Below are 21,125 nucleotides of genomic sequence, written 5' to 3' on the forward strand. Positions count from 1 at the left end.
TTCACCTTTCTCATTCTCATTCCGTTGCTGCTTTACACACATTTATTCTCCAGCCATCTCGCCATGCTTCCGTGGATTCCCTGATACTCCTCCTTCGTTCTCTTTGTCTTTCAGTTTTCCTTCCAGCATCCCCTGTCCCTTATTCCCCCCCTCGCCCTCTGTTTTCCTCATCTTTTCCTCTCCCCTGACCCTCCCCCATCCTCTCCACATACTTTCTATCAATTCAATTAAGACTCAGTGGGCTTCACTGCACAAGCCAATGTTGTCTTAATGTGCCTGCGGGTCCTGCCACTGCTCTGTTGGATCCTGTTTGCTTGACAATGTCCACGTCTCTCACACTGTTGGCTTGTCGATAAGGGAGAGGGGGTGTGCTCGTCGGATATAGATAGAAAGTAGACACACAGCACACTGCACTGACAGTAAGCAGAGCATCCAAGGTATGTAAGATCGACCGTGCTTTTCCCACACACGCACTGCAAACCCTTATCTTTTGCGGCTCTGAGCTGTGGGTGAAGGATTGTGCTTGTCAGAGAACCGCATTTCCACACTTTCCACCAGGACACTTGGCCCTCCCCATCATGAAAAAGACAAACAACTCGGATTATTACATATATAGTTATTCAACATCATCATTAGCATGAAAGTAACTTGCATTAAATGGATTGCTTACTTTTCTAAGCTTCTTACTTCTCATTTCTTTTTTTTCGAGGTGCCATGTCTTGAAAATCAAGATATTATATCACAGGATGTTTCTGAACTGACACAAATGCTTGATTAAAACTGAAAGAAAAAGCCCAGGCTCATTGGCTCTCAGTTGATTCCAATCGAAATCAAAAGCTACGCAGGAGACTTGTCAAAATGTATTCATAAAATGCTCATAAGCCCAACTGTTTTATAGTTTAATATTAATTCTACATGTCCAGCTGAGTATTATCGTTTCAGTTCTAGCCGAGCACTCCGTGCAAATTCACCAAATCTGTCAAAATCCATGAACTTGATTCACAATTCGAAAAGACCTCTGTTCTGCAAAATAAGGGGGGGTGGGGGTGAAAATATCCAGAGTCTGTTGAATTATCCCTTCATTAAGGCTCATTTGATTAGTACGCTGTGAAAGTTTGAGGTCAGAAAACGGTCCACTGTACCTCTGGTCTATCATGCCGCCATGATGTTTGCGTTAAACAGTGCTTGCTGTGGTTAACAAAAAAAAAAAAAAAAGGACAGCTGAGGCTGTAAATTGCATGCGTGTTAGCCAACAATGCAAAACTATAAAAGGAACTACATACTGAGGGCAGTTATCGATCCGAGAGGCGGCTGTTTGGGAATCACGTGAATCACAGGCCTCTTAAATGCCTGTCAGCCGTGATAGAGATGTACCACTGGCCAGCTTAATACAAGTTTATTCCCTCTGTTTAATATCAGTAACTTAGCCTTACTTAATTGCATCTTAAACACTGGATTATTAGGTTTGTGCTGTATGTTCTTTGGTGGTGAAACGCGGCGCTGATTGAGGTTAACCTGAAAAGAAGACCTTGAACAGTCTGTCTGTTGAAAGAACCTTAAGCGCAGAGACAACATAACTTATGCAGCTCAGTGGTGAGTACAGACTGGTGATGGGATTTTGTTTTCCCCCTAAAATTACACAAACGATCTGTAACACTTGTCTCGACTGATGCGCAACTGCCGATTCCTGATACAAAGCCTTTGATAACGACAACTACTTATTATTATTTTTCCTTAAGGGCATATTTGCAGAAACAGAGCAGAAAAATGAGACTAAACATACATGAACAGGTGCCTACAGGCGCTGTATTAACAATGTCAGTTCTAGGCATACAGAAACCTCTCAGGTGTGTATGTGTGTATATGTATTTAATCAGGAAATCAGTAAAAAATTCTTACTCATCTTGCTCATGAATAGCAAGATGATGGAATAGTAGACTTTTACAAGGGCACCAGTTTAGCACAAGGCAAAGAATATATTCTTCACCTTTGAGTTGTGATTATTTTTAGTATCAGTTAGTCTGCGAGTGAGTCTTTTCCTCATAATCGTTGGGTTTAATTATTCATTCCTGCTCAGAGTTAAGATGAGATGAGATGTTCTCATCTAACTCTTGGAAAAGACCGTAAATCAGCGTATTCACCAAAATGCTGCGCTGTTCAGTTTGAATCTCTTGTTTTGTCTGACAGCCCAAAGATATTCAGTCATCTTCACAGATGATTGAATAAACTAGAAATTCGTATGAGACCTTCAAACTGTGAAAAATCACAAAACTGTCAATCGATTAAAATTGTTTCCATTTAATTTTCTGTTTGTCTACTAATTGGTTTCAGCTCGATTTGTTTCATCGTAATCAGAGTCCTGTCTTTAAGAGACAGTTTAGAAAAGTGCCGAAACTCATCGACTTGTATACAGCTGGTAGTTACGTTTTCAGATTCGCCAGTGGCTCTCTTCCTGTCCTCCTCCTCCTCCTCCTCCTCTTTCTCGCTCAGCTACATCAGTCACAACATGAGCTTGTCAGTGTATGTATTTGTGTGTGTTCTGTCTTTCTCCTTTACCCAACTTCCTCTGTCACCTTCCTTTTTCAATTACATTCACACGTTCGCTCACCTCCAGCAGACACACTTAGTGTCTCTGACTTGGAGGTGAAGCACCTGCTCGTATTGCTTGTGGGCCTGCAGATGTCTATTGCTCTTGTCTGTTTGCCTCCGTCTCTCCTCTCCTCACTTCATTTGTCCATCCCTCCCTTTCTTTCTCGCTCTCTCTCACTCGTCTCATGACTGTCTTCATCATCCATTCTGCTGTCTCTCCCTTCCTCTCCATCTCCACTTTCAGTTCTTCTCATCTGCTCTTTCATCGCTCCCTCCCACTTCCCCTCTTTTCCACTGGACTTCCTTCATGTATCCCCAATCTTTCTATCGCCTCTCCACTCCTCCTCCCCTTCTCTGAGTCTCTCGTTATCGCCCCCCCTCCCCGTCTCCTCCTCTCCTGACAGGTACCATTCTTCACTCTCTGGCTGCTCTGCTCTGCTCTGCGCACACACACACACACACACACTTGGACAATATAATCCTTTGCCCATCGGGGGAATTCTGTTTGGATAGAGTTGCATTTCAAAACAAATTCACAGACACAGTACACAGACACACATGACACGCACAGGCATACAAGCACACCCAATATTCAGTGCCATGCTCACTCACTCTTTCTCACACACACACACACACACACACACACTTTCCACAGTACCGGGTTTTTGCTGCAAGTGGTGTGGAGTCATGCAGGACCACTCAGCAAGAGCCACACATTAGCCAAAGTGAAAAAGATGGACAGACGGCAGAAGAAGAGTAGTGTGAGAGACAAGAGGGGACAGGGAGGTGTAGTTTGAAGAGAAGGAGCCTGTCAAAGTGCAGAGCTGGAGGCGGACGAGGGTGGAACGGGTCTTGTGTATCAAGTGTGATAATATGAGCCTGCACGAGGAACGACATAAGGTTACAGATGAGTTTAAGTGATGGCCAAAGAGACACGGCAAGATCAGAGTCCTGAGTGCTGCCTCACGCTGAAGGGCGTCATCACCATCACTGAATAGAGAACAGTACTGGATGTTTCCGTCCAGTTATTCATATGGGAATTATGTCAAATTAGTAAAGTGAAGTCGAGATGAGAGATTTTGATAATTAAAGTCTTCTGCAAGCTTGTTTCTTCAGGGATGATATGTGCATTCATCTGTGGTAAAGTGCATTTGTGAAATACATAATGACACTGGGTTGTTAATCAGACATTCAGAAGTGGTTTTGGATTTTCTACAAGATATCTGTAAGATATCTGCTCATTATATATGATTAGAAATGATTTCAGTATGCATTCTGCTCAGTGGGTGATCTTACCACAAAGATTCCAGACTTTTAACTCATCCAGTCAGATATTTTTTATGTCTATAAAGCAGCTTGGCACAGACTTTAATACAGAAGTTAACGTTCTGAATCCTGCTGACTCCGAGGTCTCCCTGACTTTTATGCTAGCGCCATCATCAGGCCCAAATTTAAACGTGTTCAATACTCACCAAATTTCTGCCAGACTAATGAAATAACATTCCTGTTTTTTTGTTGTGTTTCATGTTTAGCACTGCTCTCTGTTGAAATGCAGAAGTGACAGGCAGCACCACACATATTAGAGTTAAGCCTTAATTGTTAAAAAGAAATTTTTGTAATGTCAGCTCTTATTTTGCACATCTTTGCTCACACAACACTGCATTTAGTTTGACACCATAAATCAAAAAGAGGTTACTTATATGTTGACTTTGCTGCTTACACAATCATGGAAGGCAACATGAAAGCCCCCTCTGATATCGACTGCCAAAGACCTCTGCTCTGACACCCCCCTCAGGCCAATTATTACATTCTCTTCATCATAACAGCTACAGATCAAAAACAAATTCTAGACCTCAACTTGAAAGCTGGTCGTGTTGCTCTGGACTAATTGTCTGCACCAACACCAGCTAACTTGAGATGAAATAACAGCTTTCCTTTTCTTATGGAGATTTGTTTGTTTGTGTGTCCGCATTTCCAAAAATTCCAACCATCGCTGTTGTAAAGAGAAACGGCAGCTAGAGGAAATATTTTTAAAAATAGAAAAAAAGCTAATCTGGCCCTTCAACATGTCATTCTATCATTACGTGAGTTAAGTGCGTTTTTTTTTTTTATCAGTTGGACTGAGAGGGAGACAAGAGTGAAGAGTTACACACAGGAACAGAAGAAACCAGATTTTTCTAACCCTGCACCAGGATGTGATTTAGCTCACACCTCGTCTAAAAATATAGAAAAGCTCACACATCTTAAGCTCGCGCACTGTTGGAAATAAGATTTCCTGCTCCTGTGTGTGAGGCGCAGAGAAAGAGTTGGAGGTGGGTGATTCATCAACAGAGATTGATAATGAGAGTAACGCTCTTGATGTTACTGTGGATCAAGGAGAAAAAAACAAATATTTGGCAGAGGGGTGGAGGAAGAGAGAGATGAGCACAGGAGGGAAGTGATTCATGAGGAAAGAGTAAAGACTCTTGGCTTTCGGTGTCAAGACACAAGATGGTAGTTAAGTGAGTTAGAGAGGGATAGAATAAGAAAGATGGTTCATGAAGACAGATAATAAAGAGAAGTGGAACAGTTCTTAACTTTGCAGGGGGAAAAAAAAAGAGAAAAATGGACTCTGGAGACAGAGTCAGGAAACAATGTAGAGAGAAGAAAAGGGCTGAAGGTGGATGAGGAATGCACTTTTGTGCGTCTTTCTTGTGTTTCAGATAGATTTCGAGTAACTCGGCAGCAAGCTTTTGTTCCGCAGCTATACCAAGTTAATGGCCTCTGCAGGGATTTCAGCACATTCAAATCTCTTAAGCTTTTCTGTAAACAGTCATTCTCTTAAAGCAATGTGTCATTATTGCCTCTATTCACAAACCCAATCAAACTGAGCTGTAGGTGTTGCGGCAGAGACGTTCCGAGGGGAAGTGCACGCTTGTTTCGATCAGCAGGGAGCCTTCCTTTCTTGTATCTTGCTGGGAACGCGCTGATTTGCGTGCAAGGCTCCTTTGAAAATTTACCAAGTGGTTGGAGGCTTTAAGAGGCATCCTGGGCTGCTGGTAGATGATGTGGCTTGTCATTGGGAGATTATTGCAGTGACACAGTTTTCAAATAACTGGTGCCTTAACAAGCAGAACATGATGCCCTTATCAGGTTTACAAACAGCAGGGAGAGCAATTTCAGTTGCCTCCTCGTTCCACAAGTGAAAGTCCCATTCATTTTCCTCCATAGTCAGTACGGAAATTTTCACCCTTGAATCAGCATTGCAAAAAATTAACAACTTATTATTACATTATAAAGGAGTCCAGACCAGCTCAAACTACTGTCACACCTTCAGACTTTCAGTGTCTCGTATTATCACTGTAGTAACTACCAATTTAAAAATATTTCAGTGGAAAAACTGTGGATATTTGGTGTATTCTGGCTTGGCAGGGTTCGTCATAAACATTTATAAAGCTTTGTAAGAATTTATGCAGTACTCTGCTGCTCAGTGCATTTATAGCATGCCATACTGTTACTTTAACAAAACTATTTCTATAAACTCTTTATAGAACACACTTTAGCATTAAAGGTCATCATTAACGCTGACGTGTGAGCAACAATGGCATTTCCTGCCTACAGCAGATTGCACTGAGGAAGCTGGTAGTCCTGTCATCTCCAGAGACCAAAGACACACAAACACGAACGAGTTGTTCAAAGACTGACGTGATGTCAGGAACTCGGCAAGCCTCACAAGCGCTCAAGCCCCAGGAAGGTTTTGATAATCCCAGAACACCGTTTGTGCCTGAGCACAAAAGTACGCTCTTCATGTCTCACTCTTGGATAATTTGGCATCACAACTCTTAAAAATAGCTGTCAAGTCCTTTGTCTTGGAATTCCTTGGGGAACGTCAATTTGATTCATAGTTGTTCACCTACTTGCTTTTTTTCCCTCCCTCTGCCAGCTGATATCAGCAGAGTGCATTAATTACCACGAGAACAGGCATCTCGTAAAGCGTGAGCCCACTCTTTGCTCTCTGTAGTCCCTCGGTTGACCGTGATTAAGTTTATAGCTGATTGGAACTGCGGCTCAGGCTCAAAGACAGGACACTAATCCTCTGCTTGTGGCTTCAAAATGTGAGACTGCTTTTGTTTTTCAATTTAATTTAGGTTCCAAGATGAGACACAAAATATTTCTGTTGCCTATTTCCACTTTTCACCTCTGATCTGTGCTCTCATTTTATAATAAAACCATGCAGAATCGAGCATAAACAAACTTTTTTCATGGTTGGTGGGTCACATGAATTGACTCCCATTTCTCTTTTGTGGTCCAAATACCAAATGGCGGTGAACAGGAAGCCTTAAATCTGTGTGTCCATTCATTACGATAGAAGAATAATGCATGCTATTGATATTTGCATCAGTGTCCTGTTCGCAGTCAAAAAAAGACTCCACTTATCACCATTATGCTAATAGGCGCCGCTATTAGCATAATGACATTCCATTATAAATAATGAAAGAATGAATACATGTGATTTTAATGAATGTTTTCCTCGCTCTGTCGTCGTCTTCTCTTCATTTTCAGGTTCAGCCTGTTTTCTCAGATAAGACCTGTGTAGTTTAGTTCATGGCTGCCAAATCAAATGATTAAAGAGACTGTATCGATGTAAACATCTTTTCATTTCTCATTCGACTCTTCCGGCACTGCTTTCTCTGTGGGTCACTCAGCACTTAATCTTCATAGACAGCATCTCCATTAAAACAAAGACTCTTTCACCACTTTTTCTTTTCTTCAGTCAGGTTATTGTGGACATGTACTGCAGCCTGCGTACTGCTGACAGGAAAACCACACAGCAGGACTCCACAGAGAAAAATGGTGCAGCCTTACAGGCGGCTGCTGCAAGTTCTTCCTTGTGGACTAAAGCTAAAAGCAAGACTACACCATTAAAAAAAACTGTAATATTATCCTGAATGTAGTCTCTGTTTATCAGATTAAAAGGCCACACAGCAGAGAGAAATCATCAAACCTTTGCTTGTCTTAAAGTAAACCAAGATATTATCTTTGTGCAGAAGCTCTACTCTGCAGTCGTTGGTGAAATCCAAATGCCTTACAGAGGGCAGTAGGCAGTAACACTTACGTTTGGTGCTCACACGTTTACCTTCCCCTCCCTCTCAGGTGACTCCGTCCTCTAAGATCGTGGGTGACCTGGCCCAGTTCATGGTGCAGAACAACCTGACCCGGGCAGAAGTGGAGGAGAGGGCGGACGAGCTGTCCTTCCCCCTGTCTGTGGTCGAGTTCCTGCAGGGATACATCGGGATACCACACGGAGGATTCCCCGAGCCTTTCAGGTCTAAGGTACAGCAGTTTGTCCTCTATACTCACCCACAAACCATTTTTGTTTCCTCCTGTGGTTTCATTTCTGATCAGTTCCATTCAGGATTTCATGAAGATTAAATTTTAACCACAATCACCTCAGACAGGTGTGGCACCTACGTCTATTATGGTAAATGCAGTTCTTTAGACCACTCTTACAAGACCCTTAAACTTTGTCTTTTTCACTTCTGTACTTCTCATGTAAGAGACACTTGCAGGAGAGTCCATTAAAAGGCACGTGTATGTTCACGTCTGCGCACACGCACAAATGCTGTCGTACGCTCGGTTGCACCTGACAGTGGCAAACGGTGAACAAAAGCGTAATATTGCTTTGTCCTCTCATCTCCTCTGTTTCTTTACCTCGGTCTGCCGCTGACGGCGAGGGAGACACTCTCATATGCATCAGCGGCAAACAGCTCCGAGTCTCTTCGGGAGAGTCAGACGAATGAGGGCAAATTTGTCACTTTCTGTCAAAAACCTGCTGACACATTGGCACACTTGACATTTCCCCAAAAAAGTCCAAGTCTGTTTTTTTTTTTTCGTCTTTAAGGACAAGAAACTTTATGTGTCCGCTAACATCTGCAGATGTTGAGCGCTTCATTATGTATTATCAGTGAGCCTTGCTGGCACCTCAAATGTGAAATATTTGGTCTGACACCCCATATGCATTTACGTCTGCATGAGTGGCAGACAGTTTAACAGTTTGTGTGTATTTGTGCAGCTGCAGAGCGTTTGTAAATATTTTTGCAGAGCCTGAGATACACATGCTAGAAAATAATTAAAACACAGTTAATCATCTATTTACTGCCCTGTTTTTTGATGAACAGTAAGACCTACTGAATTCAGCCAAGAGACATTTTTTTCTGCCCTATCAAGTACATGTTTATTGTGAGCTTTGGCCTCATTTCTTCACTTAGTTTATTAGCTTATTTGTGTATTCATCTGCCCCACTCCCTGCATCTTCCCTCCTCTTTGTTTGCCTCCTGCCGTCCTGTCACCCTTATCATCAAGCTGTCCTTTCCCTTCACACTAGCACACAGTTGGGAGATGATATGATCAAATATTTGTCATTTAGCTTCCCAGGCAGTCCCGCCCTTGACAGTCTGTCATTTTTCAATTTTGACGTACACTATGCATCCCTGTGTCCGCTACCTCTCTATTAGTGTCTCTCAGTCTGTCTCAGGTTTTCCCTCCAAACAGTATGGCGGACAGCTCCTGTGTGCTTTCAGATCTTCAGGTTTCTTTTTATTTTCAGTCAGCAATACTTAATGTTAACCATGCTGAGTTGCAAAGTTCACATTTTTAGCCACTGAACTCTTTCCTCAGCTACCTTTTGTGTATTGCAAAGGGCAGTATTTGCCTTCCAGCTGCTGTAGTGTGTACTTTCCATGCCAGCCAGCTTGCACTATTTAGTCAAGCATATAAAAATGGACTAGATCTGTTATGGACTAGATAGTTTGCCCTATAGTGTAAATCCTTAACACACATGTAGAACGGCTGCCAACTTCTCATCTCAACCAGAAAAAGTCAGTGTATTCCTCTAAATCTCCCCGCGGTGTACAAGAGAAACAATCCACCCTTGATGTTATGCACAAGCACCAAGAGGCTTTTACTGAAGAACTCATTCAAGTTCAGCTACGGCACAAATCAGTTTTGCTTTCACAATATTTTCATTGTATTGCATATTATGTGTGCCTGCGTTTACATACCAGCTACTCACTGAATATCTTAGGAGTACTTTTAGAGTATAAATATATTTCGGGTTATATTAAGTAAACATTGTTAAAACAGAAATGTTCGTGCCATCATCAGGTCCCTTCTGCTTACTCTTGTTGACTGTGCGTGTGTGTGTGTGTGTGAAAAGGTTATTGCAAGTTCTTGAGGGATGAGCTGATTAGTTATCAGCTGTAAATTCTTTTGCACAAATTTGCCTGCAAGCATAGAGATACTCATATAAACCATAACATTGCTGCATGCAGGACAGTGAGATATATGCATCCCTGTGTGCTGTAGCTGAAGGTTATTGCTGCATGCTAGCAGCATTGAAGAAGTAATGTTTCTTTAATGGAACTTTGGTGGCATTAATTAGTAAGCAAGCAGTCATTCCAGCGTTTTAACACACGCTCTCGCATGCATTCATCTTCTGCAGAATGTCCCAGATGCGCAGTTGTTTGCATGCAGTTGCATGCGTGGGGGAAAACTTTTCAAGACACAAAGTGGTAATTGAGTCATTTCCTCATATTAGTTCTGTCACGCGTAGGTCATTTGCAGCGTGGGTGAACAGAGAGAATGAACACGGAAGAGGAAAGCAAGAAAGACAGCAGGGAAAAGGAGAGGGAGAGGGTGGGAGGATGGACGGGGGAGAGAGAGAGAGAGAGAGAGCATCAGAATGAACGTGAATTGAAGAAATGGGATGGTTGAAAATACAGAACATCCTTTAGCACCACACTCAGCGAGAGGAAGAGCAAAAATCAGTGACAATAAAGAAGAGTGGGGGGTGTGTGTGTTTAAGAGGAATGAGGATAAAGAGCAAATAACCTTGAAGGAAGAGTTTGTCTTTCCTTCATTTGTTAACACAGACACACACACACACACACACACACACACACAGTCACTATCTGTCTGCGTCTCGCACTTAAACAATCAAGCAGTTTAGGTGTAAGACATCCGCAGAGGATACGATGTTAATGAGCAGGGACTCCAGTGACTCTGCCATCTTTTGAAGTGTCGTCTTCTCTCTCGCACACACAAATGAGTCAGCTATCTTTGAACTGTTAGCTCTGTGACTAATAGCACTGCACCGGGCCCTTTTGTCTGGAGATTTCCGCAAGGCTCACACGAGCACCAACGTACACAAAGACTTAGCGAAGATATGAAACACGCGCAGTAGCGCACACACATGCGCACACACGCACATTTGCAGTCAACATGGATATATTTGCAGTATGCGTGCACACAGGAGACATATGATCAATGGAATGTTTAATGTGATGCACACAGTGCTATGCTTATAGTGTAAACACATAACGATTATCAGTACTTCACTTAGGACGTGGCTTAAGTGGTCATTATTTTAACCTGAATGATGCCAAGGTAAACAAATGCACGCGCATGGAGACACACACATACACACACATATGCACACAGTCATGTTGTCATGCTCTGTGGGGACATTACATAGACTTGGATTCATTTCCTGGAGACTTATTCTAACGATAACATCTTCACCCTAACATTTAATCATTTACATTATGGGGACTTGCATTTTGTCCCCATAAGGAAGGTGAGCCCCCACACGTGTCTGTGTAAACAGGTTTTTGTCCCCACAAAGTGAGTAAAACACATCCACAAACACAGACATAGGCCAGGAGAAGAACAACAGCTTTGCTGCTGGGCTTTTCTCTTTGTACCTTTCCCAGCATTTTCTGAATGTCTGAGGCTAAGACTAAACAGGCTAATTGTATGGAGATACGTGCTTCCTCTGCGTCTGTCAGACCAAAACAGCAGCCTTTAGGCGTCCTGACATAATCTCTTCTCCAGTCATCATTAGAAGCGTCAGATCGATCGTCTCTACAAGTTATATCAGATACCAACAACCGTGTGGGCAGATACAATGTCACATCATTAGTCTTATAGAATCCTCCACTTTCCACACTTATCCTCTTTCTTTCTTTCTGTCTGTCTTCTTGTTTGTCTTTCTCCTCTGCTATTTCTGAGAGGGAACGAGAACGATGTGTCACACATGCGGCAACACAGCAGTTATCCGAGATAGGCTTGATGGTACTTGACTGGAGAGGAGAGGATGAACTGATAGAGAGTGGGAGAGGCGGAGGGATCTCAAGTGGATATCACTGCAGATATTAGCATGATGCCGGTGCCACTTTTATGTAAATTAACAAAATATCTTGCATCAAGTTTTACATTCTCTGATTTAAGTGCTTCTCCCCTTCTCCGTTCCTCAAAACATCTCCACATGTCTTCCTCCCCCTCTAAAAAGTTTCTGAGTCGCTTCGGAGCTTTGTCAGGGTGCAGCTTTTACCCACATGTGTAGCTGTGAAGTGCAGTGTGGAGGTTTTACCAGCACTTTATGCATCAGTGTTCCTGTGGGAAAACATTAAAAAAGTCTATACATGTATGACTCTAATGGAACTACATGTTTTTTTTTTCCCCTTCTCTTCTCTCACACACCTTTTATCTTCCCTCCCTCCTCTCTCTCTTTCAACCTCCCATCCCAGGTGCTGAAGTCTCTCCCCCGTATCGAGGGTCGTCCTGGCGCCTCTCTGCCGCCAATGGACTTCAAGGCCCTGGAGGAGGGGCTCCGAGCTGCCCACGGCGACGACATCACCCCTGAGGATGTGATGTCAGCAGCCATGTACCCCAAGGTGTTCCAGGAGTTCAAGGAATTTACTGGTGAGTGGGCATGATAATTGATTTGTGATAATTGATACTATAATAGATTAAGAACAGGCATCAACAAATTGTGTTATTTCAGTTTTTAATTATGTGCGTTTAATCAAATTGGATCTGTTATACCGCAGAAGTGTGGGTTCATGGCACTCGGTCTCGTGCTCTCATTCTCATTTGTATTATTGCTGGGGCTTGAAATTAGCAGCCAACCTTAAGTCAGGAACACTCATTATAAAGTGCAGCCAATTGTTGTATTTGGCAGTTCAGAGGTTTACATATTGGAAAACAATCACATGCTTCAGAGTCAGAGCAAAATGCAGCTGAAGCCCTGAAGTGGTACCCGTCAGTGAATTTACATGATACACAACTAAGTAACAAAACCGCAAGGGGTGGTGCTCGGGGGTGGAGGGGAATCAGCCGAACCTGTGACAGCGTAGTCTGAAGTGCACACAGGCAGAAGACTGTGATGTTGGAGTTTCATCGGAGAGGAGTCACATTTTCAAAAATGACTTTTGGCTGCCTGGATTAACACAAGCTTAATTGTTGCTGTGAGTAGAGAGGAGATCTTTGTGAGGGGCTTTAATTAGTGTACAATCATTTCTTAGCTTCTTCAGCCTAAGACTGAACACACCCCTTAAAGCTCAGCCTGTTCTGTTTCTATTTCTGGTATCAAATTTAACTAACCCCCTTTTCTAAAACTGACGTCCAGGTCAGATGTATCCACGCCTCAAAGTGGTTGTGTCACATTGCGGGCACGCGCTTTCGTATGCACAGTGTGTGTCAAGTTAGAAAAAAATAGAAAATCATCAGCCAACACTTACATATTGCAGATTTTTGTTCTTTGTCTTCGCGAAGGGTTAAAATTCTAATCACAATCCCAATCCCATTGTGTGTTCCCAGCTAACTTCGGTCCAGTGGACTGTCTCAGCACCAGGCTGTTCCTGGATGGGCCCAAGATCGCAGAGGAGTTTGAGGTACACAACTTCACACTGCAGACCAACACCCCTTTCACATTTTAAGACCAAACAAAAGGGATATTCCGCCGAATTTTACAATCAAGAATCATTCTGTCCTAGATTGAAAGATGTGTCTTCCCAGGCAGGAATGTTCTTTTGAAAAGTCGTAAAAATGGATAAAGTAAAATTCTACAAATAACACCAATGGTGTGATAGATTTAATATTACTAGAATTGATTTCATTATCTGTTTCGCTCCCTAATTAATAAGTTCTATAAAGACATTATCAGCAGTTCCCATTGCTGCAGATGGTTGAGGTGTGATAGCAGTTCAGTGCACAGTGAAGTACTGATAACACAGTGGGGAGGACAAAGATATTAACACTTTATTAAGGGAACAACAAACAGCATTTTGGATCCCTCCAGCCTCCCCCACACAGGAATAACAGATTCATTCTGTCATATGAGATTTGACAGCGGGCCAAAGAAAGGCACTGAGGGCCCATTTCTCAGACCGAAATATAACTGTTACTGATTTCTAGAGCTCAGACCATTTATTCCCTAGCAAGGAGGCAGCTGAACACGCGGTCCAATGGAGAAATAATTTTAAAAAAACTGAGTTGAACTGCTCTGCGTGCGAACAAACTGGGCACAGGAATGAAACAATCTCTTGGCGAGAGAATATCGTAATTGGCTGTCGCTTGTAACTGCATCGCCGCAAGATCTGAAACTGAAACCATCCTGGGGAATATTGACACGCAAACAGGCAAACTCCAAAATGGAAATTGGTTTTAACATACACGAATAAGCAGTCAGCAGAAATATTTCAAGATGTCTGCTGTGCTGATTGAAAAGTTTAGTTCAGAGCAGGAGACGGCAAGTTTGAAGACGGCGTTTTTATCCAGAGAGTGCGTCGGAAACGGAACATTTCAGCAGAAATGACAGAAGTAACCGCTTTGAGGAGCAAAACTCATCTAAGCCAAAGTGATTGTTCAAGTCCAGATTGATGAGTGAATTCCAAAGAGATTCTTGAAACTACTGACGGTAACCTTCGCGACAGATGTCAAAATCCAGCGTTGGTTCAAAGAGACGTTTTCCTTTGCTAGTGAAGGAGATGTTGGAAGAGTCTGTCACTCAGTGTGTCATCACATGAAGAAATGTTGATCTGACGTTCAAAGCTTTAAGCATGCTTTTTATTATTATTATTATTATTTTAAAGTTTATAGCAAAATCAAACCTCAAACTTTTATATTATGTTATGGGGAGGATTTTCTTGACAAGTGCACTCGTGGAGACTTTGAGAGTCATTTGTCTGTTTAATGTTAGATCGCGTAAAGAGGACAGTGGCAGTGCGCAGGAATGGGAACTGAGCTTTATTTTCCTCCATGACGCCATACGAGTTTTTTGTAACCTGGCACATTTACACTGTGGCTCTTTTCACAACGACAAACGCAGGTCGGTGGAACCGCCGGGGGAACAAAAAATGCAACATACAACAACAAGTTATATCTATGTATCAAATGATCTTTAAACCCATTTTAACCTTTATATATTCAGTGCATTTATGTAATAGCACTTACATACACAATAGGACAAAGTACCTGTGAGCAGATGGCAGCAGTCGAACAGGAAGTGATCAGCTAAATGCACCTCTGTTGCATCTTTTGTAGTAGTTTTGTCTGCATGTTTTTGTTTGTTTGTTTGTTGTGGAAAAAGGTGGCAGTTTGCATTCCTCTGTACACAGGATGTGAGAGGGACACAGTGATTTGACGTAGAAAGGCTTGATGAAGATTGCTGAGGGGAGTGAACTTGTAGAAGTATGTCAGAGGATTTTGTTGGTTCATCCGGTATATAAATTGTCTTAGCTGGGTGATGAAAACGAGTCACGTTAACTTTGCAGTTGCCATCCAAAACACTGAATCCATTCTGAATTAGCTGTTGGTGCTAAATAGCTAGTATGCTAACCATACTAGCTGTTTGGTTAGCCAGCTAGTGACAGTATTTGTCTACAGTAAAGCCAGGCATTTCTCTCTGAAGTTAAGCATTAAAATAAAAAGAAGGATTTCTGTTCAGAAAATTGATTCTGTTCACCAATGATTCAATGAAATTGATTTTCCATCTAAAGAGGATAAAATCCTTCAAACCTCTTTCTCAAACAGAGCAACGTTATCATTTTTCAAGGTGTTGTAATGTTCACGTTTTGAAAGACATTTTCATTTTGTTTAGTCCTGTTAGTCTGCTGCAGGGACAGCTGAGTCATAGCTCTGTTATCCCCTCTTTAATATTTTTCTGTTTTCATAGCTTAAATGAAATGTGTATTTAATAGAGCACTTTTTGTGCATTGCTGAAACTAAAATTTGCATTACATCATGAAAGGAAATCTATGTTCCCTTCAGCCACCTGGTACCTTTCGCCGTTTTCAGGACGTCTCCTTGTCTACGCTCATTGTGCTTCATTCATACTCTTCTTTCCACCAGCATCAGTTCGAATTATGTTCCCAGTAAAAACCCAACACACAAATTTCGTTATAAATCACCTTTTCCTTCCTTCCTTTCCTTAGTGTTTTCTCTTCATTCTCTGATTAGCAAACTGCTGCTTAATTTCACAGTAATGGTTCCAGGCTGGTGTTAATAGGTTTTTATGTATCGGGAGGGCCATGGGGAGTACTAATGCTCTGCTGTTGTGTTATTATCAGAGAATCAGGAGCCACACTGATTGTGTTGATCTAATATTGACCTCGAAGACGGACAGCCTCCTTCCTCCTCCATCACTGCAGATGGTCTATCATTACGTGTAGCCATTAGAAATCTGGCAGGAGAGCCGCAGCCGGACCACCAACACCTGAGTGGAATAAATCCTTAAATTAGTTCAGTGAAAACTGTTGGAAGCTTCAGCAGATTTTAAGTCTGTTAATTATGTCCATTTGAAGCCACAGTTTGGTGTATGCTTCCTTTCAAAGTCCTACAACACACTAAATGTTTGGCTTGAATAAAATGTTTGTGATTTATGGGCCAGTCAGTCACGCAACACTTTGAAAGCTTCAGTTTCACAGCAGGATAGACAGTTGATATCCACTTTCCAACTGTCCAGTGATGGATTTTTTTTCCTTTTTTAAGTAATTTCTAACTTTCCCCTTTTTTTTAAATGAAAATGAGAAAGCACATATTTAACTGCCGTAGCCTTCAGTGACTCTTTGTTTTTTTTGTCCTGTGGAAAGTGGAAAACTTTCAAAACATTCACACATTTCCCAAATGCAAAACTGTTTTTTGTTGTTGTTGTTGTTGTTTTGTTTTTAAATTCCCCACTACCCTCCGCTGTTCCCTTACTGCTGTTTATCTAATCTCCAATCCGTCACGGCTGTTGTCATTTTCAGAATTTTCAGATACTCGGATTTGTGCTTAACATCAGTCATCGCAGCAGAAACTAACTGCCCCCGCTGTTGTCATGACGATGGGTACTCCCACCAGATCGGGTCCGATTAGTGGCAGCAGGCGTGAGAAAATGAAAACATGTCAAAAAGAGTGACCTGTCACACCCAGTGTGAGGTGTTTGCTGGTTGTTTTCTGTCTTTGTGCAGAATTCCTGAAGGGCCAAATGAAGCCCCTGCATTGGGAACAAGTAATCTCGCTGTTGTCATTTCTTATCCAACTCATGTGTGCCTCTCCGTTATGTGGCAGATACCCAAACCGCAATGAAATAAATGTAATTCAAGAGTATAGCATATAATAAACAGCATTAACTTTCGGCCAAATTAAGTTTCTTTATATGAACAGTCCATTTTATACCTGCTGCATCCCTGACCTCAGATCTCACATTTCTTTTGTCTGTATTTGACAGCTGGGGTTATTTCTTATTAAATAAGAACATTTATAGGAATAAAGCACTTTTCAAGGATGCACACATCACTGGGATAAAGTGAGTTGCCTCAATTCCTCACACGTTGACTTGAATACAGTAAGTTAGACGCAGGTTGACGGTAGGCAAAGTGAATGGCAGCTGCTGCAACCTTTTATGATATGAATCAGAGGAAAATAATTGTCAAATGTACAGACAGCTAGTGTGGGTGTTCAAAATGCCTGCCGGTCTTAGAACCAACAGAAAAGGTAATTATCAGGTGCTCATGAGAAGCATATTTATTTTTGCTTTCATGTATGGCGGCTTTTGCGACGCCGATTGCTTTGTAGAATTATAGTCGGCTCTGTTAAAGCAGATAAGAAAGATAAAGGAAGAAAACAGCACTGTGCAACCGGAGCACTTGATGAGTTTTATTTCCTCTGTTGAACTATCTGCAATATAAAGTGGATGTTCTTCAGAACATGAGGCACAACGTGAGCCTTTGTTGCCATTTTATCCACAGTGTCCATTGCTGATGACTCTTTCAGCAATTTTACCCAGCCACACTGTTACCTGTGTATCAGGAACAAAAGCTGTTTATGAGCTCTTGGCAGCTTGTGTGTGTGAAGCACACAGCAGATCAACACAGATTTAAGTGCCAAATCTTTTTGAGCAGATCTAGACCCAAAGCCCTGAGTTGTTGATGTTGTGGGAAGGAGATATAAAGGCTTTCACAGTAATCATTTGGTATTGTTTAGCACTTCATTTTGAGCTTGTTGTAAATCCGGCACAAGAGCCTTATCAGCCAGAGTGAAGAGTGAACAGCGAGCCTGGAAGATTCCTCTTTGTGTTGAGGATGTGGTGGGAGGATTCTTCAGTTTTCCTTTTATGCAGTCTAATTTGTTAATGTTCTGCAAAGTTGAGTGAGTTGCGTGTCGCTGATGCTTCTTTCAGTCTGACAGACTTGAGTGCTGATAGGTTGGACAAAGCTCACTTAGGCATGTTGCTCTGAAACTGCCTTTGAAAGGCCAAATTACAGCTCTTTAATTAAGGCCTTCATATACAGAAATATACTGTACACCTACAGATGGGTGACAGCTCTGTCCATTGCTGATTCACCCACTCATGCATACAGCACAAACAAGAGGGGGGAAGAAACACATTGACCTATCTGGCATGTGCTGATGACTCAGTGAAGTCTTAATCACGTTTGACGGAAATATAAACACAGATTTTCACAAACATGGACCCAGTCATACACACTCCCGTCAGTGCTAATATTGCACAGACACCAACACATCACGGCAGTAATGCCATTACCCTGTCACAGGCAACACAAGTCATTAATACAGTCATATCAAAGTCACCATGTGAGGCATAATGTCAGACTTGTTTCAGAGATGCTATAGCACCAAACCCACAGGCAGTAGAGTCTGACAGAAAAAGCTCTGTCCTTGAAGGAGCTCCCTAAATAAATCCAAGCAGTGTGTGAGGACCATACAGGCGAGATCACAGCACATACATTGCTGATATATGGAATATACATAATGCATAAGAAACCACGCTAGCATGATTGTGAGAAACCAAAATAGGAGGAGGCGGCTGCCTTGTCAGGGTCGGCTTTGATCAGATTTTATCGATTTATGTAGGTTGAGGGCGTGTGGAGACAAATTATTTTTAAGACCTTCTCCAGTGAACTGGTCACACAGTTTACGTGTAGTGCTCGCAGCCTAGTTATCAAAAATCATATCTTGACTTTGACTTGATGCTTTGTACCAGTGGACTTGTAGTGCCCGACTTCACCGCCACTGCTTGTACTGCATTTCAGTTACAGCGTGTGGCGTTGCGTGCAGTAGGAGTCGGAGGAGCACAAAGAGTAAATAGTCACACTGTGTCAATAGTTGCAGAAGCCAGTTGAGAATTTGTTTAAATATTTACATCCTTATATCCTGCTTCAAATTTGTTGTTTAGCTCAATGACTTCTTGAATGTTTATTTTTTTTTGTTTGTTTGTTTTTTTTAACCAGGAACTGAATTAAAAATGAAAGCAGCCAATTGAAACCAGCTATAGTGGAGACTTGGCAGAAGGAGGCAGTGAGTGTGTGAGCTCGTTGGATTAATTTGTACAAGGGAAAGTCTTAATGTGCGTCTGATGTTTTATATATTGACAGAGTGCGGGGAATTCATCCTTTTAGCTGTGTATAAACCCAGCATACATACACACATTTACATCTTAGACAAAATCATCTTCAAAAGATTCTTAAATCTGGTGCAACGCTTCAAAGAGGCACATGCTATATTTTTCATGGGAACAGTTGTGAGAAGAAGTAGCGTTGGAGCCACGCAGTTGGAGGGGAAGGCAGTTTTGTTTTTTTTGTTTGTTTTGTTTTGTTTTGTTTTGTTGGGGGTTGTTTTTTTTTGCAAAGAGCTGCCAAGAACCTGACTAAACAGCACAAGCTGGAGAGAAGCTTGGCGTAAAAGAAGATGGAGAGAGGGAAACCGAAATGGAAATTGAGCACCAGAGAGAAAGCAAAAGCATACAAAGAAAGGTTACCAGATATGGAGAGAGGGAAACTGACAAAGAGAGAAAGAGAGAGGCAGAGTGAAATGGAGATCAATACATACCTGCAGCGGGGTGTATTTTTGTGTTTGCGCTGAGACTTAGTTTGGAATATCAATGGAGACCCAGCAATGTGAGAAACAAAAAGGGATGGGGGTTGGGGAAGGGTCGAAGACAGACAGACAGGAAAGAGTCACAGACAGATAAAAGAGAAGCAGATGAGGAAAATTAATAACGACGTGAGAGACAGAGTGACCCCAGAAATAGGTGGCAAAACAAAACAAAAAGTGCAAAAATGGAAAGCTGTGACACATGGGAGGACTGAGAGAGAGACTGAAAGCCGGAGAGGGAAAGTTGGACAAATGGAGTTTCCAGCCGGTGAGATTAGAGATTTGAGGAGAAGCGTGAGATAAATGAAGAAGTGCGGTGGCCGGTGTCGAGGGAAAAAACTGAGCAAGACGGAGCTCAGCAGTGACCAGAATTGATATGAGAGACAGGGACACCTGTCTGGTGTTGATACAGACAGATGGAGTTATGTCTTTGTCTTTTAAACAACACTTTTACAGCTGGCAGTTAAAGGCACAGCCCTACAAGGCTGGAGAAATGTTTTTATATCCTCCAGTCTGCCGTCTCGTCTCTTTGTCTCTTTTCCTGTCTATGGCACTTCTCTATTTGAAGTCAGAATTGATATGTCACCTGTGATAACTGATAGGTGTGAGACAGTCTGGTGTAAACACACAGATAGACACAGCAGAGTCATCCATGTCTTGTTTTTTTCCTTCCTGTTCTATAAGGTAACAGTTTCATGCTTACACAAAGTGCAGTCGTGTGCAGTAAAGATTTTTTTTTTTAAAAAAACTGCAGTGGAACTTCTTTCTTCTTTTCATTCATTTGCTCAAAAGTAGTTTTTAGTCAATAACATGTCAAAATGTCAGGTGGCCATTTAGCTGAAATTTGCCGTCATGTCTTGATAGGCTGGCGTTTGGTAGAACCATTACGGCGTTTTCACCTCCAAACCATTCGGGGCTATCAGACTCTGGAGTGTCTTTCTGTTGAAGTGGTTTGTTTAGGCTGTTGTTGAAGATGTTGTTCAAACTGTGGAGACTTCAACCTGACTGAGACCAGCTGGAAAAAGTGGGTAGCCTTGCTAGCTCCGTGTGGTTTGCTCGTGGCGCATGAGTTTCGGGATCGTCCCAGATACATCAGAACGTAAAAGGGAGGCGATAAGGAGCCTGTGTATGTTGTGTGTATTGGCCTTTCCGCACTAATCAATTCAGATATCAATCAAATGACTTAATGTCACAGGACCAACAGAAAAATGTTGGTTCTTCTTGAAGGCCCTTTACATTGAAGCCATTTTGACACAGTCACAGCAGAAAAAAGTACAAATTAATTGAGTTATGGCTGTATTCCACTTGGCCGCTGCAGTTTTAGGATCCTGTACAGTCCT

The 21,125-nt window shown here is 42.1% G+C and overlaps 1 protein-coding gene across 2 annotated transcripts in view; it reads left to right on the forward strand.

The window, feature by feature from the left end:
- The window catches only part of LOC124054262 (pyruvate carboxylase, mitochondrial-like), a 262,121-nt gene that overhangs the window by 232,500 nt on the left and 8,496 nt on the right, over positions 1 to 21,125 (forward strand). For both annotated transcript variants that reach the window (XM_046380027.1, XM_046380028.1), the window contains exons 22-24: positions 7,723 to 7,902; positions 12,156 to 12,330; positions 13,228 to 13,301. In XM_046380027.1, coding sequence (XP_046235983.1) covers positions 7,723 to 7,902; positions 12,156 to 12,330; positions 13,228 to 13,301 — 429 coding nt within the window. The remainder of the gene's footprint in view (positions 1 to 7,722; positions 7,903 to 12,155; positions 12,331 to 13,227; positions 13,302 to 21,125) is intronic.

This window comes from Scatophagus argus, chromosome 23 (genome assembly GCF_020382885.2).
Source record: "Scatophagus argus isolate fScaArg1 chromosome 23, fScaArg1.pri, whole genome shotgun sequence".
NCBI classification, from domain to species: Eukaryota; Metazoa; Chordata; class Actinopteri; family Scatophagidae; genus Scatophagus; species Scatophagus argus.